At 45.5% G+C, this 24989-nt stretch overlaps 1 protein-coding gene across 1 annotated transcript in view; it reads right to left on the reverse strand.

Annotated features, from left to right (window-relative positions):
• MEMO1 (mediator of cell motility 1) overlaps nucleotides 1-24989 on the reverse strand; it is a 90480-nt gene that overhangs the window by 18037 nt on the left and 47454 nt on the right. The window contains exons 5-7 of the mRNA XM_077486287.1: nucleotides 18814-18925; nucleotides 17094-17236; nucleotides 14552-14628 (exon numbers count right to left, since the gene is read on the reverse strand). Of these exons, the coding sequence (XP_077342413.1) occupies nucleotides 14552-14628; nucleotides 17094-17236; nucleotides 18814-18925 (332 nt within the window). The remainder of the gene's footprint in view (nucleotides 1-14551; nucleotides 14629-17093; nucleotides 17237-18813; nucleotides 18926-24989) is intronic.

The raw sequence follows: 24989 nt of genomic DNA on the forward strand, positions 1-24989 counted from the left end.
ACAGCGCAAAAAATAAAAACCGTAGGGGTGATCAAATACCACCAAAAGAAAGCTTTTTTTGTGGGAAAAAAAAGGACGTAAATTTTGTTTGGGAGCCACGTCGCACGACCGCGCAATTGTCAGTTAAAGCGACGCAGTGTCGAATAGCAAAAAGTGGTCTGGTCTTTGACCAGCAAAATGGTCCGGTCTGTAAGTGGTTAAACAGCATATATACACACTTTTACTTCCTCTAGAAGATTTTTTTTTTTTATTTATTTTTATTTTTTTAAGAAGGCATAGTGAACTTTTCAGTTCCTATGCTTTCCTCTTACCTTGTCCTTGCTGCAGGATACTGCTGTAAACAGACAGATCCAAACTTCACCCACCACAGTGGGCAGCCTTGTTTAACCACTTGCTTACTGGGCACTTAAACCCCCCCCCCCCCCCCCCTCCTGCCCAGACCAATTTTCAGCTTTCAGCGCTGATGCACTTTGAATGACAATTGCGCGGTCATACAACACCGCACCCAAATGACATTTTTAGCATTTTTTTCCACACAAATAGAGCTTTCCTTTGATGGTATTTAATTCCAGCTGGGAGTTTTATTTTTTGCTAAACAAAAAAAATGCAAAAAACAAAAAAATACAAAAAAAAAAAAAAAAAAATCATGTTTAATAGTTTGTTATAAAATTTTGCAAACAGGTAATTTTTCTCCTTCATTGAAATGCGCTGATGAGGCGGCACTGTTGGGCACTGATAAGCACAGTTAAGGCGGCACCGATGGGCACAGATAAGGCGGCACCGATGGGCACAGATAAGGCGGCACCGATGGGCACAGATAAGGCGGCACCGATAAGGCGGCACCGATGGGCACCGATAAGGCGGCACCGATGGGCACAGATAAGGCGGCACCGATGGGCACAGATAAGGCGGCACCGATGGGCACAGATAAGGCGGCACCGATGGGCAGCACGGATGGGCGGCACGGATAGATGGAACTGATGGGCACTGATAGGTGGCACTGCTGGGCACTGGTAGATGACACTGATGGGCACGTATATGTGGCACTGAGGTGCAGCACTGTTTTTGCGGCAGATTGTGGGCACTGATGGGTGGCACTAGTGGGTGGCACTGTGGGCTCTAGTGGGTGGCACTGATGTGTTTTACTTTTTCCCCTAGTTAGGTGGCACAGGCCGGGGGCAGGTGGGCACTGATGATCTGGCCGTGATCGGTGATCGGCTTTTTTTTTCTCCACGCGCTATCAGCACGAGGAGGAAAGATAGGCGATTACCGGCTCTGTTGCAATCACATGATCAGCTGTCATTGTCTGACAGCTGATCACGTGGAAAGGGGACGGGATCGACCCCTTGCTCCCATCTATGATCAGGCGAGTCTCAGACTCTCTGATCACAGGGCGCGCAGGCCGCTCGTGCACGGGACGACGTCGTCCTGGCAAAAGCAGGTCCACGCTGTAGCCGACATTCGGCTATAGCGCGGATCTCTAGAGGTTAAACCTTAAAAGACTGGGGCCCTTTAGTAGAGGTTCCACTGCTTTGGACCTTGTATAGCATCCCTCAGGATAACGTTAGGTAATGTAGCAAGACCAAAAAAAAAAAAAAAAAAAAAAAAAAAAAAAAAAAAAGAGTCCTGCTTCCTAGGATCCAGCCCTCAAAGGAGCATTACAGGCAAAACCTCGTTCTATGTGAGGCCCGGGTACCATCCTGGAGCTGCAGTGGCGGGATGGATACGGTTGTGGAGGCTTTTTAAATCCAGCATGGATCCCTCCTGGAGCTTCTCAGCACATCTTCACTCGTGCCAACACCTTTAGACACTGGTGAAAAAAAAACTGAGGTATCCTAGAAGGAGGAGGGGGTTATATAAAAAGGGAGTCAACTTCCTGTATTGGCCCTTGCCAATTCTAACACACTATACAGCACATTTTTCTATTTTTAACCTCTTGCCGACCTCGCCATAGCCAAATGACAGCTACAGCACGACTGAGAGGGCATACATTGACGTACTCCTCCCAGAATCATGCTCCCAGGAATATCACGGTAAATGGCAGCTGACAGTGGCCGTTTACCACATGATCGCTCCATCAAATGACAAAGCGATCACTTGTAAACAAACCAGCATCATATCCGGTTCCTCTCTCCCCTCTCTGTACCGATCAGTACAGTGTGAGCAGAGAGGGGAGAGATCAGATGCAGCAGCACTGGGGGCTGGATCTGTAGTGCCCACAGCGCTGATCTGTGACAATTCCTGCCTCATCCAGCCATCCATGCTCAGTCATCCCTCCCTAATCAGCAATACTCATCCATCCATGCTCAGCCATCTCATCCACCCCCAGCCATACCCATTCATGCGCAGTCATCCCATCCATACTCCGCTATCTAACCCCATCCATGGCTCGTTCATGCCACTAGAGTGCCTCACAAAAGTGTAATAGGTAGTTAAATTAGATTTGGTAGTTATGCCCCTAGAACACCTGATGGTGCTCCCTGCATGTTGGGCCTCTCTATGTGGCCAGGCTGTGTAAAAGTCACCCACATGTGGTATCTCCGTACTCAGGAGTGGGACAATCTATTTTGGGGTGTAATTTTTGGCATGTACATGCTATGTGTTAGAAATATTGTATAAATGGACAACTTTGTGTAAAAAAAGAAAATAAATAAAAAATATTGATTTTGCAAAAAAATAAAAAAAAATAAAAAAAAAGCCAACTTCAAAAACTCACCATGCCTCGTACTAAATACTTTGGAATGTCTAGTTTCCAAAAAAAAAAGGGGTCATTTGTGGGGTATTTGTACATTCCTGTTAGGGTCTCAAGAAATGCGACAGTCAGTACATCAGTTGTGATCAATTTTCAGAGATTGGCACCATAGCTTGTGGACTCCGACTTTCACAAATACCAAATATTCACCAATTTGGGTTATTTTTACCTAAGATATGTAGCAGTATTATTTTGGTCAAAATTTAAGAAAAATTACTAATATGCAAAATATTTATAACAAATGAAATATTTTTTTTTTTTTTTACAGAATTTGTCTTTTTGAGCAAAATATAAAATACCCAGAGGTGATTAAATACAAAAGAAAGCTCTATTTGTGTGAAAAAAGGACAAAAATGTCATAGGTACAGTGTTGCATGACTGCGTAATCGTCATTCAAAACGTGAGCGCACCGAAAACTGAAAATTGGTCTGGTTAGGAAGGCGGTTTAAGAACCCAGTGGTCAAGTGGTTAATGCCAATGTTTCTTTGGACAAAAACAAACCTAAAAACAATTTACTTTTTACCCAAGCGTGAATGCAAAAATGTCACAACCTAATTGGTTATACTGGACACCGTCAAAGCTTTAGAGAACACGCCCCCTGGGTGCCACCACTATAACACTACACCACTCTGAATCCTCTGTTCTGTAGCTAGCAAGGAATGCACGTGTCCTGTACGCCAAGATATGGAATATCCAGGCAAGTCAAATTTCTTTTACCTTACATTGTACAGTATAGGTTATAGGCAAAATAGTCATACTCCAGACGTTGTCCCCAAGTAATGGAGGCAACCACAGAGCTGCTGCAAGAAACTTGTACTAGCTGAAGTATTGGAAGGCTACTTGGTAAAACGTTTTGAAAAAAAAAAAAAAGTTTGAACAGAAGACCAAGTGGTGGCCTTTTAAAGCTGAGCTAGAGGCTTGGTGCCAAAAATGTCCTGAAAATCCCACCTACCTGGTGGAATAGGCACGTAAAAGCACAGCAGGAGATCTCATTGAGAATGTAAGCTCTTGCAGTCAAGATTTCATATCCATCATGCAATAGTAGACTTTGAAGCATAGGGTCCCTTGTAAGGTCCAGAGAACACAGAACAAACAAGGAATCCATTCGTTTGATTTGAACAGTAGTTGAGGTATAACCCAACAGCTCCCAACAACTCCTTCGGATGCTTAGGAGTAGGGCACAAGGATGGGAGGACACAATCCTCAATGAGGCAGAATGCTGAGACCACCTTCCAGAGAAAAGATGCCCTTGCACACAAGACAAACTTGTCATTGCGAAGTAGGACAAAGGCTCTATACAGGAAAGGGTCTCAGGTTCTAAAACTTGTCTGGCAGACCTGATAGTGACCAAAAGAGGTACTTTACATGACAGAATCTGTAGGGGATATTCTTGATAGGCTCAAAGGGTTGTTTCTGCAGGGTTGTTTCTGCAGAACTGCGAGAATCAAGTTGAGATCAGAAATAAAGCACAGGGGTGCTGCAACAGGCAACAATAAAAGATATACCTCGAAGGTAGTTTGTGTTTAAACCTGGAGGCTAGGGTGCCCACATCTGAAATCTCCCCTTTTGCATGTTAGATTGAAGACATCTAGAAGAGGAGCCCATCCCCCTTGATCCAGACAATAGCAGCAGAGATAATTTGTGTTGTTCAGTCGCCCAGTCCCGAGATGTGGGCTGCAGAGATCACTGGACACCGAACATCTGTTTAATGATGATCTGGTTCACTCTTTTCAAGGCAGCCAGAACCCTGGTGGCCCCTTGATGGCTGACATAGGTCACCACTGTGACATTGTCTGACTGCAGAAGGGGGATACAGAGCTGCAAAGCCAGCCTGACTGCTAAGCCCCATGATGTTGATGGGGAGCATTGCTTCCCTCAATGACCATGTTCCTTTGACCCCTAGGGACTGGAACACTCCAGCCTGTGACTTGCATTTGTCTTTCCAGTGATAGGAAAGGCCTTCCCCACTGTTAGGTGGCGACCCCCCCCCCCCCCCCCCCCAAAGGTAGAGAATGCCTTTTTTGGCTGGACAGAACTGCAAATCAAAAACAGCAGTCTGCTTTTTCCAGGTTAGCATGATATTTTGTTGGAGAGTTCTTGAACGGTGGCAGGCAAATTATATTTTGAAGGAGGCTACCATTAGGCCAAGAACTAAGAATTGACATGGGGGGTCTTGGTTCTCAATTCTCAAGCATGCACTCTTACCCAAGTATTCCAGGTAAAGGAAAGGCTGGAGAGCAGATTTGTTGAAACTGATCACCCAGCCAAAGGCCTGGAGCATCTGAATTGTCGAGTGGACAAGTCCCGATAGCCAAAATGGGGACAAGTCCTTAAGAAGGTTGTCTAAAGCCTGTAACTTGGATGCCTTGAGTCCTGAGCAGGGCAAGCAGAGGTGTGAAGTCCTTAGTGAACGCTCTGGGAGAGCGGAGGACAGGCCAAAGGGAAGTGTGAAAAACTGGAAGTGGGTGGAGCCCAGAGTGCCAGCTGTGGGACCCGAGAAGAGGGAATCTTCATTGCACAGAGCAGGCAAGTATAACAGATGTTATTAAAACAATAATAAAAATAAAAGCACAAGCCTTGAGTATTTTAACCACTTCAGCCCCAGACCAGAGGACCTTTTACAATTTGGCACTGCACTTTAACTGGTAATTGTGCGGTCATGCAATGTTGTACCCAAACAAAATTTGCGTCCTTTTTTCCCCACAAATAGAGCTTTCTTTTGATGGTATTCGATTGCCTCTGTGATTATTTTTTGCGATAAACGGAAAAAGACCGAAAATGTTGAAAACATTTTTTTTTCTACTTTTTATTATAAGAAAAAGCCAATACTCAATTTTAGTCACACATTGAGGCCAAAATGTATTTAGCCACAACTTTTTTTTTCTTTTTTTCTCATCTCTGGCTGAAATAACTGTGGGCATATACGATATTAACACTTCCTCCCAATGTTCTACCGTTAGTTTGGGTATAATAGTGCACCATCTGTCCATCATTCTTAGGAGTTGAAAGTACAGAAACACTATAATTTATTTAGAGATCAGTTTATTATAGTTTGGACATAAAAAAAATAATTATAATAATTGGTTAACCCCCAAACTGACCTTGTGCTGCATGTTTTAAACAATGTCATAATTACCTGCTCTGTGCAAAGGTTTTGTACAGAGCTGCCCCGATCCTCTTCTTCTGGGGTTCCCTGCCGGCGCTCCTGGCTCCTCCTCTTCATAGAGTGCCCCCACAGAGCTGCTTTCCATGGGGACACTCATGCGGGCGTGCTCAAGTCCTGCTGCTGCATCCGTTGAGACAGACAGGACTTGGCCCCAACCCATGTCACTAGATTTGATTGACAGTAGCAGGAGCCAATGACTCCTGCTGCTATCAATCTGTCCAATGAGGTCCTAAGGCAGCAGGCAGGTGGAGCTGCTGGGTGCGTTCTCGTCGATGGAGCGATCGGGTTCAGGTAAGAAGGGGGGCTGCTGCAGCACAGGTTTTCCAACTCTTAAATAAGAAAAAAAAAAAAGAAAAAAAAAAAAAACACAAGTAAGCCTTACCCGTAACGGTATTTCTAAGAGCCTTTCAGGACAGCACCTGGAGAGCGCAGCTCCACCCAGGAAACACTGCAGTCATTTAATTAAGGCCTGGACACTTCCACCATGGCCTCAATCGTTATTGAGCACTTCCAGCCATGCTGAAAATATATAAGCAGAACACAGCAATAACACCACATTAACATTCATTAACCGGGGGGGGGGGTCGGGGTCATTGCCACTGTCCTGAAAGACTTGTAGAAATACTGTTACGGCTAAGTTCAACTAAGGTTTTCTCACCTCGCCTTTCAGGACAGCACCGGGAGATAAGCAAGTAATTACTCTTAGGGTGGGACTACCACCTGCAGGACCTCCCTGCCAAACGATTGCTCTGCCGCAGTGAGCAGGTCCACCCTATAGTGACAAATGAAGGTGAAAAAGCTTGTCCATGTGGCCGCCTTGCAGATTCGCCTCCACTACTCCTGGGGGGGGGAATTCTACTTCTGCAGCCCTATAGGCTTTGTGGATAGCCATCCAAAGCCACTTTCCAATCGTGCTTTTAGAAGCTACGTAACCCTAACGAGATCCCAAAAACAAAACCGAATTGGCCTTTCTAGACTCGTTACCTCCAGATAGCACAAAATGCACCTCTAGGTTCAGACTATGCAAATTCTCCCTTTAGGGCATGTTGGAAATAGACAGAACGTTGGTAGAACCATTTCTTGGGATCTGTGAAAAACTGAAGCGACCTTTGGCAAAACCACCTTGCCTCAAGATAGAGGCCACTGCTGTGGCATTATCTGATAACACCTGGATGTGTTGGTCCCCGATTATCTCTTTGATGGCCCACAGCCTCAGGAAAATAGCCATTAGTTCCCTCCAGTTGCAGGACCTTCTGGATTCCTCTGTCCAAGACCCCTGGGCTATCCTGCCTTATTCAAAAGCCAGCTTAAATTCTCTAAATGGCTTTACACCTCTCTCAAATCCCTGTACAACAGGTCTGTTGAGCTGGCAAATAAAAGGAGGTCATCCAGATAATGTATTACTGAGACCCCCTCCAGCCTGAGCAGTGCCAATGCTTCTGCCATAATCTTTGTGAAGATCCTTGGCGAATGAGTGGGCCGCCTCGAACTGAAAATGCAACACTATACCCCCACTCTGAACGCCAAACGCAGATACCTCTGCGACGTTGGAGCTATGGGCACATGCAAGTACGCGTCTCAGATCTATAGAGGGCAAAAAAAAGAAGCTTCCTCGCTGAATATATTGTGTCAATACGGAATATTTTGTATCGAATGGACCTGTTCAAGATCTTCAAATTCAGTATTAACCTGAACTTGACTGCTTTTTTTTTTTTTTTTTACTAGAAAATCATGTGAACACCCTAGGAAGGGGAGGGACAAAACATACATATCCCAGGTAAACTAACAGAGGCCACTGCCTCTACCTGATGCTCATGGCGCAGGTTCATGGCTCATGGCACAGGTTCCTCTGGCTCCAGGGTCTCAGATGATGTCCAGCAGATTTTATTTCGAATTTTCCCAGTCCTTTCGCCACAGCAATGACTGGAAATTGCACCCGTCAAGGCTGCCGCCTCCCCCTTCTGCGTTCCAGAGGCTGGAACCAGAAGCCGCCATGCACAGCCAGAAGTCCCGCCCCGTCCTGCAGTGGCGTCACCCGCCACTCGGACCGAACAAGCGCAGGCCCTCTAGAGACGGCACACCGAATTTGAAGACCCCTGTGCAGCTCGTAGACTTCGGTCTATCAGTGCAGGACCTCCACTGGCCTCTACCCTAGCCGGGCTTGAGAAGGGGAAAGGCACCTGGAAAACAGGCTGGCCAGACAGGAAAAAAAAAAAAACTACACCCCACCAGGTATGCTCTTAACCCTTCTCCACCTGGAAAGAGCGCATCACACCCCTGGTCCCCTGCAGAATTTCCACCATGGTTGGAAGAAACACAACTGAGGCCATGGTGGAAGTGCTGCCGCATTTCCTGGGAAGTGGGTGGAGCTGCGCTCTTTTCAGCTGCTGTCGTGAAAGAATAGGTGAGAAAATTACCAATAAAGCCTCATACATGATCAGACTTTATACAAACTTTCCCGTGGATTTCAGTACAAAGGGCGTTGCCCGTGGACTTGTTACGCATACACACGATCAGGCTTTTTCAGCCGACTTTCACCAAATCATGTGGGTTTCTGCTCTTTACCGCCACCTTTGGTAAATTTCTGTATTGTTATCTGATCTTTTGCATTGGTTCCGAGCATACGTGTTTGTAAAGTCTGATGGTTTTCTTTACACATGATCGGACTTTGCTCCATCGGACTTATGTTGTCGAAAAGTTTGTCTGTTCGCACAGCCAACATTTGTCCAATGGAGTATACACAGGGTCGGATGTTGCCTTAAAACAGCTAATTTGCATGTTTGTTGTCAAAAAGTCAGATCGTGTGTACGGGCCTTTACACTTACCGTTAACAGGTTTTCTGGGAAATCCTCCAGGATGGCACACATGAGATGACAGGTCTCACCTGACAGGAAACACACAACAGAGTTTAAAAGGCCCCACCCTTCCCTCTGTCTCTCAGTTATGACAAAGTATAAACCCGCAGCAGTGCCAGAGGGTACATTCTGTGAAGAATCGAAATACCACCAACAATGAAGGGTAGGGAAGTAGGCCTGCCATCCTGGAAGATTTCCCAGAAAACCCGCTACCGGTAAGTCTAACTGGTAATTTTCTCCAGTCATCTTTCAGGACGGCACACCTGAGACGATGAGCAAGAAGTTCAGGCCTACCATAGGGTGGGACCACCACCTGTAGGACCTTCCTGCCGAATGCAAAGTCCTGAGGGGACAACAGTTCCACTCGTCCATGTTGCTGCCTTGCAGATTTGATCAATCTAAACGCCTGCCCTCTCTGCCCAGGAGGTCGCCAGAGATCTAGTTGAGTGAGCCTTAAGGTGGGCTGGGACAGGTCTACCCGAGTGCTGTAAGCTACTGAGATAGTCTGTTTGATCCACCTAGCTATCGTTGGTTTGGAGGCCTGAAGACCCTTTCTCTGGCCACAAAAAGTAATTAGTAGATGGTTTGCTTTCCTAAACTCTCTCACTCTCTCTAAATAGACTAGAAGACAATGTCTAAAAAGGTGAAATTTTTCTTCCTTATTTTTGGGGTTCTGACAAAATGATGGAAGAATAATCTCCTGTGACACCACGAGGTCACTTGATAAATAGAACGGATCCTGTCTGAGGATTACCCTATCCTCCAGGAGCAACAAAAAGGGCTCTTTAATAGTCAGAGCTTGTAGGTCGCCAATCCTGGCTGTGGTGATGGCAAGAAGGAAAGCCATCTTAAGGGTAAGAAATTTAAATGGAAATTGAGCCACCGGCTCAAAAGGCCCTTTCGTTAGGGCGTCCAGTACCAGGGACAAATCCCACGGTGGAAACCAGATCGTCCTTACCGGGGTTAACCTTTCCCTGGCTGTCAAAAATCTTTTTACAAGGGGGTTCCGAGCTAGTCTACTGTCAAACACCACTGACAGGGCTGCCACCTGAACTTTAAGGGTGCTGACTGCTAAACCCTGGTCCACCACATCTTGGAGGAAATCTAAAACCGTCAGGACTGTTTAGAGAGCGCCTTCCCTAGACTGAGCGCAGCGGGAGAAGACCTTCCAAACTTTTGCATAGATTTGCCTAGTGACTGTTTTTCTACTAAGCAAAAGTATCAATTACCTTCTCTGAACATCCCCTACTCCTGAGGATCTCCCTCTCAAAAGCCAGGCCATCAGGGAAAGAAACCCTGGGTCAGGATGAACGACGACTAGGCCCTGGCAAATGAGATCGCGTCAGACAGGGAGATGCAGAGGAAGAGCAACCAACCATCTCCTCAGGGTGGGGAACCAAGCCTGCTTCGACCACCAGGGTGCAATCAGAATTGGGTATCGTGCGACTGGGACAGCTTCTGTAACACCTGGGGAATGAGCACTTGGGGGGATGCGTACGCCAGGTCAAAATTACAGTTCTGGGCCAAGGCATCCACCTCCCCGTGAACCCTGTTCCCTGGTGAGGGAGAACTTCCAAACTGTCGTTTTCTTCTGGCAGGCAAACAAATCTGTCTCTGGTTTGCCAAAATGATGACTTCCCTCGAGTCCCCGGGAGTGGAGCTGGGCCCAGCTGGAATGCAAGATGTCATAAGCCACAGCACTTTCATAATGTTCCTTAATGAGGGCTCTCCGGCCTTGAGGAGAGCTGACACCGCCCCTGAACCTTTGAGATTTTTTTTCTGGTGGAAGAAAAAAAAAAAAAAGCTTAGCGTACCGGATAGACTCCGTGGCCCAAAGTATATCTTGGACTGCGACGGGTCCAGGGAGGACTTCTCCCGGCTGACCATCCAACCCAGGGAATCCAGAGTGGACAACACTGTCAGTCTACCCAGAGCTGTTCTAGGGCTGGGCTGTAAATCGGCATATCGTCTAAGTACGGGATCAATACTATCCCCTAGAGGTGAAAAAAGGATACCATCTCGGCGAGAACCTTGGTAAAGATTCTTGGACTGGCCGCTAGGCAAAAGGGGAGCGCCCTGAACTGCCAATGCTGTACACCCTGCTCTGTCCTACTGCAAATCGCAGGTATTTTTGATGTTCTGGGGCAATGGTGACATGCAAATAAGCATCTTTCAGATCTAATGTGATCACGAAGACGCCTTTCTGAAGGTGTCTGACCGTATATAGATACTCTCCATCCAGAACTTTTTGTATAGCAAGTACTGGTTCAGCTTCCGTAGATTTATAAACCAGCTGAAACTTGCCCGATAGTTTTAGGAACCACAAAAATGTGGGAATAGAACCCTAGGGCCATCTGACCCACGGGAACAGGGACAACGACCTCCTGTTCTGCGAGTTCAGACACTGCCCAAAAGGCCCTTGCCTTCAGTGGGTCTTTGAGAAGACAGGTTACGAGAAAATTACAAGATTTAGGATGCAAGGACTCTGATCTTTTCCCACTGGGGGAGAAATCACGAGAGCCTTGCGCCAACCTTTATTGGCTTCATTTGGCTTCCTTGTTGGAAGGTCCGGACCCAGAAAAAAAGGATTCCACCTTTTTAAATTTTTCCTCTGCTCACCTTTAAACTGGCTTTTTGCAGAGGGGCCTCAAAAAATGTCTTCCCTTTATCCCTCTCTTTCCATCTGCCAAGAAAGCTACCACCCTTCCAATGACCTCCAGGGAGTCTACTACTTCCTTGGAGTCTTTTACGTGAGACATGGTCCATCAACCTGTTGAGCATCTGCATGTCCTCAGATGCATAGATAGCCTTAAGGAGACCCTCCATGTCCTCGGCTGAGAAAAGGTGTCCCCCCAGGCTTGGCCTCCACCTGGCTATCCTGGTCAGAGTCCTCCCCTTCCTCTCGAGAGCTCTGCTCTGAGTCCTGTACCTCCTCCTCATCTCAGTAGTAGGGGACTGGTTCTTGGGAACCCCCAGTATAACTGGTAGACATGTCGTCCTGTGAGGGTGAGCTCTCCCTACTGAAAGGGGCTTCTACCTGTCGTTTCTCGATTGTAGTCCTAAAGGACTGGAAGGTTGATAGCATCTCTGACTGTAGCGCCCAGCATTCCTTTACAACCTGTGCAGTCTCCTTGCCTGCTAATTTATAGATGCATTTGAAGCAGAAACGTTTGCTGTGGTCTAGTGGGAGTTTCTCATTACAATACCCACAGCGCCTTGTATTTGAGGTGGCTTTGGACTTAGACCTACTGGCCGTCCCCTGGGCAGGGCATTCAGTTTCTGTGAATGACAAATACTAAACCCATTTACCGGGTATCCTGTGGGGGAGAGGCAAATAGGGCCACCCCAAATCCCCTCCCCACACTAGCCAGATCACTCGCCCCCTGTGCTGACCTCTGATGCTGTCAGATCTGGTACGCCCTCCTCCATCCTCTCTATGATCAACCGCCGGGTAGGTTAGTTCCAGGAAGATTTGGGGGACTCAGGACCACGGAACCCCGCTCCACTCGCCGCCATTTTGGTGTAGTCCGGAACCACCGGTGCGACATCCAGACATGCTCAGTAGCGGCCGACTAATGCCATAGCATAGCGGCGAGCAAGAGATCCCTCGGCTCACTATGCACAGAGAGTTGGAAGAAAGCATGCCAATAAGCATCTGGGACTCCTTCCCCGGATATGGGGGATAGTCGGGTGGCCCCTCGTGCCATTCACCACTGTCAGGTAGGAGGGTTGAGTGTGATGCAAAGTCCCTGGGTTATGGATACCTCACCTTGTCCTAGTGCCACCAGAATCTCAGGGCGTCCTTGTTGTATCGCCCCCCCCCCCCCCCCGAGTGCTTTCTTTTTAGGGAGAAAGCGGGGAAGAGCTGCTGGCTGCTCTAGGTTTGACCTCGGGGGGAGACCTTGGTCCCCGACTTTTGGTCGGCTCGGCTCGGGGGGGGGGGGGGGGGCAGTTTTGCTGCCATCCTGTGGGAAACACAATCAATAACTGAGGGACAGAGGGAAGGGTGGGGCCTTTTAAACTCTGTTGATTGTGTTTTCTGTCAGGTGAGACCAGTCATCTCAGGTGTGCCGTCCTGGAAGATGACTTCTACTTTTATATTTTATAGCACAATGGTTATGAGCTGGGAGAGCAGCGGGCATCAGGAGGACACAGGCACAGTAGGAGGGGGATCTGATTGAGGCACAGGGTTGGGAGGATCTGGGCACACATCGGACAGCTATGGGGTTCCACATCTAGGAATCAATGGACGTGATTAGCAGCTTGTCAGCCACTGATCACATCCATTTAATGGCGAGAAGGCCAGTAGTTCTCAACCTCAGTTCTCTAAACTGAAGAAAAAAATGTTTTTATATATTTTTGTGGGATATCATAGCAAAAAGTAAAAAATATAGCTTTTTTTAAAATTGACGCTCTTTTCTTGGTTATAGCGCAAAATACGATCAAATACCACCAAAAGAAAGCTCTATTTGTGGGGAAAAAAATAAATACATCAACTTTGTTTGGGTACAACTTTGTACGACCGTGCAACTGTCAGATAAAGCGACGCAGTGCCGAAACGCAAAAAAAAGTGCTCTGGTCACGAAGGGGCAAATCCTTCCATGGCTGAAGTGGTTAAGGAGAAAAAAAAAAAAACACACACCTTAAAGTGATTCTAAAAGGCAGCATCCCCTTGTAAACATAGCTAGCCAGCCAATGAAGAGAGATAGTGGGAGCGTGCCTGCAAGGGGTTTGCTATTGGGAAAGGTGGGCTCAGAGGGGAGGAGCCAGTGCCACAAAAAGAAGAGGATCAGGGCTGCTCTGTGCAAAACCAAGTAGTTTGACCTACAGGTAAGCCTATAATAAGGCTTACCTGTAGGTAAAAAGAATATCTCCTAAACCTGTACGGTTTAGGAGATATTCCCCTTGCATGCAGCTGCTGACTTCAGCGGTGCATGTGCTCTGAATTGCCTGGCTGAAAGGTCTGGCAGACACCGGACCTTGCTGGAAAGAAGTCTCCCGCGTGCATGCGCGGGAGTGACAACACCGTGTCTCCGGCCACTCACAGCCGATACGTGGAAGAAACGCCGAGGGAGCTGACATTTTCCCTCGGCGTGTCTTCCACGTATCGGCTGTGAGTGGCCGGAGACACAGTGTCGTCACTCCCGCGCATGCACGCGGGAGACTTCTTTCCGGCAAGGTCCGGTGTCTGCCAGACCGAGATCACCTGCCGACGCCTCGTTCTAAGGTATTTCATAATAAGCTAGTATGCGCTGCATACTAGCTCATTATGCCTTTGCCTTGTAGGTTTTTGTTTTTTTAAACAAACTGCGGGTTTAATACCGATTTAAAAATGCACTTGTCACACGTACACAAAAACGAAAGTAGTATTAAACCCAAAAGTAAAACATATTGCTGCTTACCAATTCTTAGATGTGATGGCTGTTTCTTTTAGGCTCTATTTTTGTCTAGTAACTCTTCCTGCAAGTCTGTTTTTCACAACACAAATTCTCCAGTAGAATGCATCAGTTTACATGTGAGACAAACCACCTTACACTGGCAGAGGTGATTAAAATGATCAGCTTTTATTTATGCAAGCCCTTTATCCAAAAAGAAAAAAAAAAAAACCCACAAACACTGTCTGCTGCAACTGATTATAACGTGTGAGCTGGAGTTTGTTTGTTTCAAGTCACATACTAAGAACTTAAATTATTAGCAAGGTTATTATAACCTTATATTTGATGAGAAACAAAAAACCCACACACACAAACAGCTGTATATAAAAATCACATTGCTTACCATTCTGTCCAAGTTTTCAATTGATCTATATATTTCTCCTTGAGATTCATCATAATATGTATAACGAAATCGCTGACCTGGAACACAAGATGAATATATCAAAATTGGTAATCCCCTCTACAGCGAGTATAAAAATGTAAGTAAAAAAAAAAAAAAAAAATAAAAAAAAAAAAACAACTCCGCTCATCGTGAACCTCAATATTAAAATCTGTACAGGGGATAATACGTCACCTCAGTATACTAGATCCAGTTGGTACGGGTAATATTCTATTCTCGTAGCACAATTGTTGTATTCATGAGCCCAAATATCAGACCAGAAACCATAATTCTACTCACAGAAGATTTCCTATTGTCAAAGCCCAAACTATTACCATCCCTACTCATCACATTTTCATCATAGGTAGTAACAACCAATTCACATTAACAAGGGGAATTGGCTCAACGCTGTGGCTCATTCTCCAAATATTCCATCCTTTTACAGAGTGATCTCTGTGGGTATAGGTTAAGTTTTCTAGGTCAATGGATGAACTAAATTATGAAGAAAAATTACAGAAATTAAACGCATTTTTCATAGATAATTTTTGGGAAACAATTATACAAATGTCAGTGTTGAGTGCAGTATTGGAAATAAACAGTTTAAAACAGCCACATCATGAAGTTGGACCAGAAGCAATTCAATCTTAAAGCTGCGCTCCACTCAAAAAAGGGGAAGTTGCAATTCAAGGCCCCCCCCCCCCCCCAACCCCTTCCTTCTATAAATAGCACTGGTTGTGACAGGTACCTGCTCCGATTGCCTAGGCTGGGGGTCAGCGAGCTGATGGAGGGCAACCACAGGGGGCTAGACAAGTGGTTCGTGACCACGGTTCTGCCTCCCAACCTCCACCGCTCTCCTGTTAACTGTAGAGCAAGGGTTGCTCACCAACTGGTTACTAGGATCACTCAGCAACTCAGTACAGTACAGGACACTGTGGGGGGCAGAGAACACTACCGTGGGGGGAGGGAGGCAGGAGACACTACAGCGGGAGGGCGATATGAAGGGGACAGAGGTCATTACTGTGATGCTGCCTTTTCATTGGGAGCTTGATTTTTTTATTTATTTTTAAAGCGTGCTGCATAGTAGACCCCTCAACTCCCCATGCTTTCCTCCATGTTGTCCAGGTAGATCTCAACCTCTGAAAGGTTGTCTAGGCGATCAGAGTGGAAGTTCTCAGTACCACTCCCTCCCTGCAGTCATATGGGAAAGGTCATAGGTTCCAGAACACTGTGGAACCATTCACAATGTGTAGAACGACTTGTACATGGGCAGTGGGCACCCGGCTATGAAGCTGCAAGCTGTTACTACAAGATGCTGGCACCTGGGAGAGAAGACCAAGGGAAGGGATGGCTTAGATGAGCACATCCTGGGACAGGTGAGTGTTTGTATTAAAAGCCAGCAGCTACAGAGTTTGTAGCTGCTGACTAAACACAAAAACTGCATGGGGGTTCCTTATGTTAGAGCAGTAAAAAATGTTGAACTCCCGATTGTGGTGGTGTCAGCTGAGCGCATAAGTATCTTTATCTTACCAATGATGTATACATGCATGGCTCTACTTTTCTACAACCCAATATTGTGCTATTATCTTCCCGGTCTGTACCAATGTATTCGGCGCATGCGCACTTTAGAAGGGTCACGGCGTGCAGTTTTCATTAAAGGACATGCCGTGACTGGCGGCTGCACCGCGCGGGAGTGACGTCATGCGACTCTGGCCAGTCACAGAGGCGGAGTCTGTGACCCCGGAAAGGAAGATTGACGCTTCTTGCCCGCGAGGGGGGGGGGGGGGGGGGGGAAATAATAATAATTGGGGACATCGCAGGCTCCTATGTCAGGTAAGTGACACATAATGGGCTACTATGATGCATAGTAGCCCATTATGCTTTGCATTTTTGCAGGGAAACAAAGAGGAAGTAAACCCATCAGGGTTTTGATGCAGAATATATAAAAAAAAATAAAAAAAAACACACACACACACACACACACACACACACATCTTGTGAACTGGCCCTAAATGTATGAAGAAATAAAATTTTGCAAACGCTAAGAAAAACAAAATTTTCTAAATGTTTCTTTTGCAAAAAACAGCAGTGATTAAATACCACCAAAAGAGCTCTAGTTGTGAAAATAATAATAATAATAATAATAATAATAATAATAAGTTATCTGGGTGCAGTGTTGCATTACTGCACAATTTAAGTGTGACAGTACTATAAGCTGAAATATGGCCCCTGTTTATACTATTGTGATTCGTGATCCAGCGCGATTCCAGTGCAGGTTTCCACGTCACATCTCCCTCGTAGGCAGTTCACACTTCCCCCCTCTGCAGACTGCTGCAGGTGTCAATACAAAGTCAATGACATCCCCAGATTAGTTTGCATATCGCAGTGGGAACTGAATATGGACAGGAATCGGATCGCATGGGTATGAACCCAGGCTGAAAGTGAAGCGGTTAAATATACATGGAAATACTGAAAAATATCAATGCTTTAGTGGACTAAATATACTTACCCCAGTGGCAAAAATCTGAAGAAATTACAAAAAGATTAGAAGGATCTGCTAAGTATTTGCTAAAAAGTTTTCCAAATTCTTGTTCCTTTGATTCACTAAGAGCTCCGACCAACACAGGAACAATGGTAAACTCATCCTTATGGCTAAGAAAAGAGAAAAGAAGAAAAACAGAAAACGAGAAACAAACAAACATACTAGGTCAAAGAAGTTATATTAAGCTAATAAAAATTCAAGCATTAGAGCAAAAATGTAGCAACTGTAGTATGGTATATTATAGAGGATTATGCAAAAATGGTGAAAACAGAATCTTACTACACTATTAAAATGCAGTCATTTCTAGACAGGCGTTACAGTCTGAAGGACAATTCTTACTGCTTCTCTGAAGATTTCTTAACCCAGTAAAGCTTTGTCTAGGCCCTGTGTGATTGATTGCACTTTATAATGGCTGTAATTTTCTGTAACTTTTGAACAGGTGTCTCCCCACTGGAAGATTTCCCCTTACCTCCTATTCTGGGGACAAAATGTTGGGATTACCCTTCACTTTTTCAGCGACAATGGTTAGCAGTACAAATAGAGGGGTGAATATCCCTAATAGGGACATGGACAGCAAATAATCTTGACAGGGGGTCAAACCATTTTCAATGCAGCTGGTGTTTAGGTGAGCTGCAAGTTTTAAGTTGGAAGGTGGAAAGCATAGTAAAAACTATACTTCCTGGCATCAATAAAAGTGTTAAGAACAGCAGGCAATCAAGGCGGTGACATAATCGTCAAACTTAGCCATTTGTTACCCAGCAGATTTTAAATAAAAGTTTTCTTTGAGTCCTCAGAATCCTGTGTGAACAGGCTCCATAGAGAGCCGATCACAATCTCCTGCTGTAGCAAATTGGATGTGGCGATTCCACATCCAGTTCACAATAGTGTTAACCCAGCCTAAAAGCGGTCCAGATAGCTGTAAGTAGCAAGACAGTGATATTAATCCTTCCCCTCTATTCATAATTGAAATATGGCATGCTGAAGTTTCAAGAAAACAAAAATCAGATGTACAATAGCATCAATAAGACCCCCTGAAAAACTGAACACGAATGACACCTGAGAAAAAGCAAGCCAAATAATTCTGAGGTTCTGTTTCACATGTCACCCTTTCACTACTGTAAATTATCAGTGATATTGGGAAAGAAAAAGAAAAAAAAGAAAAACCACACCTTCACAAAAATGGTTTTGTACAAAGCAGCCAAGATCCTCCTTTTCTGGGGTCCCCCACCAGTTGCTGGCTCCTCCACCCTTCCGAGTGCCCCCATAGAAAGCGGCTTGCGCATTGAGCATGCTCGATCCCGAGGTCAAATAAAGACATATTGGTGGAACACATACCATTTAAAGTCGCTGTGCTCACATGGTGCTCAGACTTTAGCATCTACAGCATAATCACAGATAACTGTTCTAGTGGCTGGTGATCCCAACCAGTGCCCCTTTGTATCAATTCTAGATTACTATGTATACTTTAGTAACCAACGGTCATACATAATACTGGATGAGGCAAGTGCCTTTTTTGAGACTCAGAGAAAAGGGGAGGTCAATGAGATCAGCCTGCAGAAACCTATACAAAATAATTGGGTGCAGTTCTCAGGAGACAAAATCAATTCACATGCGTATTGAGTAAAATCACATAAAAGGATAAAAAAAAATAAAAAAAAAATAAATAAAAAAAAAACACCCCACACACCTTTCCATTGCTTTAGCAGTATAAGGTAAATGCATTTCGATGCTGTGCTCATCTTCATCCGTTTGCATTGACATTCGCTCAAACATCCCAGTCTTCCACAACTCTCCGTAAACTGAAAACATCCAAAGCACAAAACAGGCTTTATTTTCCATATAGGCAACTAGTGACAAGCTCAGACAAGAGCATTAATATGGTCTTACTGTCATGGTTTTCTCTTTACTTTGTCATTCAGGCTTTGGTAACCATTTTCTTTCCATAAAAGTAGCACAAAAGGGTTTTCTTAAAAGAGACCGTCTCCTTGCCCATGCGGGGAACAGTGACAGTGTCTTTGGAGATTGAATTACTGTCAAGGGTCCATTATGCGAGTCAGAAAATAATGGATCAGACATCTTTGTGCATTCTGGTCAATAAAATTGGCTGTCTTAACACAAATGTTAATGAACAAGGCTTTATAATGTGCATGTAGAATGCAACGCACCGGATCTTAACCACTTAAGCCCTGGACCAATTTGCAGCCAAAAGGACCAGGCCCCTTTTTGCGATTCGGCACTGCATCGCTTTAACTGACAAATTGTGCGGTCGTGCGACGTGGCTACCAAACAAAATTGGCGTATTTCCCCCCCCCCCCCACGCAGAGCTTTCTTTTGGTGGTATTTGATCACCGCTGTGGATTTTATTTTTTGCACTATAAACAAAAAAAGAGCGACGATTTTGTTAAAAAAAAAACAAAAACAAAAAAAACAACCCACACACATCGCAATTAGCGATTGATTGGTTTGCGCAAAAGTTATAGCATTTACAAAATAGGGGATAGTTTTATAGCATTTTTTATTTTTACCATTAATGGCGGCGATCTGCGATTTTTATTGTGACTGCTACATTATGGCGGACACATCGGACATTTTTTGGGCCCACTGTCATCTATACAGCAATCAGTGCTATTTAAAGAGGAAGTAAAGGCACTTTTTTTAACCACTTGCTTACTGGGCACTTAAACACCCTTCCTGCCCAGACCAATTTTCAGCTTTCGGTGCTCTCACATTTTGAATGACAATTACTCAGTCATGCAACACTGTACCCAAATTATTTTTTTTGTCCTTTTTTCCCCACAAATAGAGCTTTATTTTGGTGGTATGTGATCACCTCTGGGATTTTTATTTTTTGCGCTATAAATGAAAAAAGACCAAAAATTTTGAAAAAAAACGCATATTTTTCTTTGTTTCTGTGACAGAATTATGCAAATTATTAATTTTTCTTCATAAATTTTGGCCACAATTTATACAGCTACATATCTTTGGTAAAAATAACCCAAATTAGTGGATATTATTTAGTCTTTAAGAAAGTTAGAGAGTCTACAAGCTGTGGTGCGAATTGCACAAAATTGATCATATCTGATGTACTGGTGGCCTATCTCACTTCTTGTGACCCGAACAAGTCAGGAAAGTACAAATACCCCCCAAATGACCCCTTTTTGGAAAGTAGACATTCCAAGGTATTTAGTAAGAGGCATAGTGAGCTTTTTGATGTTGTCATTTTTTTCCCCCACAATTCTTTGCAAAATTAAGATTTTTCATTTTTTTTTTTTTCCACAAAATTGGCATTGTAATAGGTTATTTCTCTCACATGGCATGTGTATACCACAAATGACACCCCCAAAATAAATTCTGCTACTCCTCCTGAGTATTACAATACCACATGTGTGGGACTTTTTCACAGCCTGGCCACATAGAGCGGCCCAACATGTAGGGAGCGCCATCATGTGTTCTAGGAGCATAAATTACACATCTAACTTGTTGACTACCGATTACACTTTTGAAGACCCTGGAGCACCAGGACAACGAAACGTGGCTCTGGGGACAGACGACACGTGGCCCTAGGGACAGATGGCCCTGGGGACAGGTGGCACTAACAGGTGGCACTGGGGCAGGATGGCACTTTTTTTTTTTTACACTTACGGCCGCTGCAGCCGTTCATCTCTCCCCTCTCACACACTGTCTGTGTGAGGAGGGAGAGCGGCGCTGAGAGATCTCATATGTTTACATATGAGATCATCTCACATTGGACACGCCGATCGCGCTGTAAACGGCCGCTGTGATTGGCCGTTTACAGCGATCTGTGTTTGCCTGTCTCCGGGGGACACGGCAAACACAGAACTTCCCCGATGCGCGCCCATGGCGGCAGTAAACAACAGGGCGCCCAGGGACGGCCTCCCGGACGAAAGCGCCTGCTCTATAGCCGTCATTCGGCTATAGGGCGGGCAGGAAGAGGTTAAATGCAACCTGCAAGGCAAAGGCATATTGGGCTAGTATGCATAGCATGCTAGCTCATTATGAATAACTTACCTGAGAACGAAGCCCCGAAGCGGTCCTCCATCTTCACCGCTGCCATGTATCCCGGAGTGACTTCTAGGTCTCGCTGCTCCGGCACCCGCACAGGAGTCCACACGAGCGGCATATCGCCATGATCTGCGGCCTGCTCGCAGCTGTCTACGGCGCATGCGCCATAGACAGCGGTACCTGTCTTTTTGTAAATATCTCCTAAACAGTGTAGGTTTAGGAGATATTTCTTGGACCTACAGGTAAGCCTTAATCTAGGCTTACCTGTAGGTCAAAGTGGTTTGTAAGGGTTTACAACCACTTTAAATGCACTGATTCCTGTGTAAATGACACTGGCAGTGAAGGCGTTAACCACTAGGGGTCAGGGAGGGGTTAAATGTGACATGTGTGTTTTTTACTGTTGGGGGCGTGGCTTGGCATGTGACGTCACTGACAGTCTTTCCCTATAACAGGGAACAGACGATCAGTGAGAGCCACACTAGGAAGCACAGGGAGACAGACGTTTGCTTACACATGCCTCTCCTCGTTCTTCAGCTCTGTGACCCGATCGCGGGACACCAGCGGCTATCGGGTCCCGCGAACACGGAAATCAGGACCGGGTCACGGGCGTGCCCCACGGCTGGGCACTTAAAGAGCAATGTACCTGTACGTTGATGTGCCCAGCCGTGCCATTCTGCTGACGTAAATGTGCAGGAGGCGGTCCTTAAGCGGTTAAAGGATCATAATACTAATCATAAATAACGTTTAACCACTTCCCGACCGCCGCACGACGATGTACGTCGACAGAATGGCACGGGCAGGCATAAGGGCTTACATGTACGTCCTTGCCTGCCCGCCGGTCGGGGGCCCGATCGGGCCCCCGCCCGGTGCCTGCGGCGGTCGGTATTCGTTCGGGAGCGATCCCGGACGAGGGGACGGCCATTCATTCATGGCCACCCTCTCGCGATCGCTCCCGACGAATGAAAATGTCCCGTGACATCATTTCCTCTCCTGTAATGTAAACACAGGAGAGGAAGTGATGTATTCTCTCCTCCGTGTCGGTATTTTTCGTTCCGGCACCGAGGAGAGAGGTTCGGTGAGTTGCACCAACACACCACACATACAGTAGAACATGCCAGGCACACTCACACCCCCCCTTTACCCCCCGATCACCCCCCAATTACCCCTGCCCCCCCAGTCACAGTGACACCAATTGCTTTTTTTTTTTTTTTTGCATTGGTGTCATTTGTGACTGTAATAACTGTTAGGGCAGTTAGGGTTAGCCCCCTTTAGTTCTAAGGTACCCCCCTAACCCCCCCAATAAAGGTTTAACCCCGTGATCACCCCCCGTCGCCAGTGTCACTAAGGCTGGGTTCACATTGCAGCGGTTTATGAGAATGGATGTGATTCGCACCGCACTGCAGTGCAAATCACATCCGATCTCTGTGCGATTCGAGTTCAGCCATACAGATAGTATGGCTGAATTCGTGTCGCACCCGCCGCAAACTCGCACGGGACCCTTTTTTTGGTCCGCAGCAGAATCGGATCGCATGGGTGTTCACACCATGCGATCCGAGTTTGCAGATCGCACTGCGATATGCAAACTGATCTGGGGGTGTCATTAACATTTCACTGACACTCCCAGCAGTTCGCATAGGGCAGTGTGAACTACCGCTGGGAGGCATGTGATGCGGCAACCCGCCGCGGATTCGTGGCGTTCCCGCATCGCTCCAGTGTGAACCCAGCCTAATAAGCGATCGTTTTTCTGATCACTGTATTAGTGTCACAGGTGACGCTAGTTAGGCAGGTAGGTATTTAGGTTCGCCGCAGCTTTTTATAGCGCCAGGGACCCCCATATACTACCGCATAAAGCCCCCTGATTGCCCCCTAGTTAACCCTTTCACCAGTGATCACCATATAACTGTTACAGGTGACGCTGGTTGGTTAGTTATTTTTTTTATAGTTTCAGGGCACCCGCCATTTATTACCTAGTCTCACTAGTGTACCCCTAAATTTAGGGGTGTCTACTTTCCAAAATGGGGTCATTTGGGGGGGGTTTGTGCCATCTTGGCATTTTATGGCCTTCAAAACTGTAACGCCCTTAGAAAGCCTGAAGGCGGTGCTTGGTTTTCGGGGCCCCGTACGCGGCTAGGCTCCCAAAAAGTCCCACATATGTGGTATCCCCGTACTCAGGAGAAGCAGCAGAATTTATTTTGGGGTGTCATTTCACATATGCCCATAGCATGTGTGAGCAATATATCATTTAGTGACAACTTTGTGTAAAAAAAAAAAAAAAAAAAATTTTTTTTTTGTCATTATTCAATCGCGTGAGGCAAAAAAATAAAATATTCAATGGGCTCAACATGCCACTTATCAATTTCCTTAGGGTGTCTACTTTCCAAAATGGGGTCATTTGGGGGGGTTTTGTACTGCCCTGCCATTTTAGCACCTCAAGAAATGAGATAGGCAGTCGTAAACTAAAAGCTGCGTAAATTCCAGAAAACGTACCTTAGTTTGTAGATGTGACAACTTTTGCGCAAACCAATAAATATACAATTATTGACTTTTTTTTTTACCAAAGACATGTGGCTGAATACATTTTGGCCTAAATGTATGACTAAAATTGAGTTTATTGGATTTTTCTAATAACAAAAAGTAGAAAATATCATTTTTTTTCAAAATTTGCGGTCTTTTTACGTTTATATCGCAAAAAATAAAAATCGCAGAGGCAATCAAATACCATCAAAAGAAAGCTCTATTTGTGGGAAGAAAAGGACGCAAATTTTGTTTGGGTACAACATTGCATGACCGCGCAATTACCAGTTAAAGCAGCGCAGTGCCAAATTGTAAAAAGACCTCTGGTCATTTACCAGCAAAATGGTCCGGTCTGAAGGTGGTTAATCAATTACTGTATTGCTTTCTCAGGCTCACTCCATTCGTCAGTCTCCTTTTGTTTTGCCTTTGTGCTTCGGGTTTTTTGGTGTCCCAACATGGGGGGTGGGGGGGCCCCCCTTGAAATTTTCTTTTAGTCTCGGGGCCAGTCTTTTGGTTGCGTAGTAGGTGTGGGACCCGATTGCGCATCAGCCAATGTATTTTTTTTTTTTTGCGCGTGCACGCCTCCCGCCACCAATGTTTATTCATTGCTAGCGGTTGCGGGTTGGGATGTTTTCCTCGCACATATGCACATAACATCATCACTCAGTCTTACGCCCCTTCCCGTCCGTCTCCTCGTGTAGGCGGCGCTCCGACGTCTGACACGGCGACGACGCCCCGCCGGGGAAACAGTTATCCCTGCATACACGTCTCTGCTGACACTTGCCAGTGGAGTTTGGAGTAGGGGGGAGTGGTGAGGCGGGAGACTTGCGTTGTACAACCATTCAGCACCTATACCCGTCCCCTCCAGGGGCAGGCTTTGCAATTACACACCTGGTTGAATCACTATATAAACCTGACATCAGCATTCAGTTGCTGCATGCCCAGACTGTATGCTTCTGAATGCTACCAGTATAATTGTGTTTTTTTTCCTTTCATGTTCTGATACTTGTACTTCTATTTTTTTATTAGTTACATCCTTTATTTGCTTTATTAAACTGCTTTATATGCAGTTATTAGATAAATTTATACATGTATTGGTATAAGAATATAGCTTGGAGGTGTGGTATTTATCTACATTTATTGCAGTCAATAATAATACCTTTAGAGTACACATCACATTTACTCCTAGGCATTCTCTTTCAGAGATTGATGCTTTATTATTATATATTGTATCGCTCTGGAACTCCTGCCCCTCCCATTTATTTGCGTTTCCTGAGGACTCCTTGACCTACTGCACTTGGGTGGCCCCTTGTTTAATAATACATT

Source organism: Lithobates pipiens, unplaced genomic scaffold (assembly GCF_037356315.1).
Source record: "Lithobates pipiens isolate NorthernLeopardFrog02 unplaced genomic scaffold, aLitPip1_a1.2 Scaffold_18, whole genome shotgun sequence".
Taxonomy (NCBI): Eukaryota; Metazoa; Chordata; class Amphibia; order Anura; family Ranidae; genus Lithobates; species Lithobates pipiens.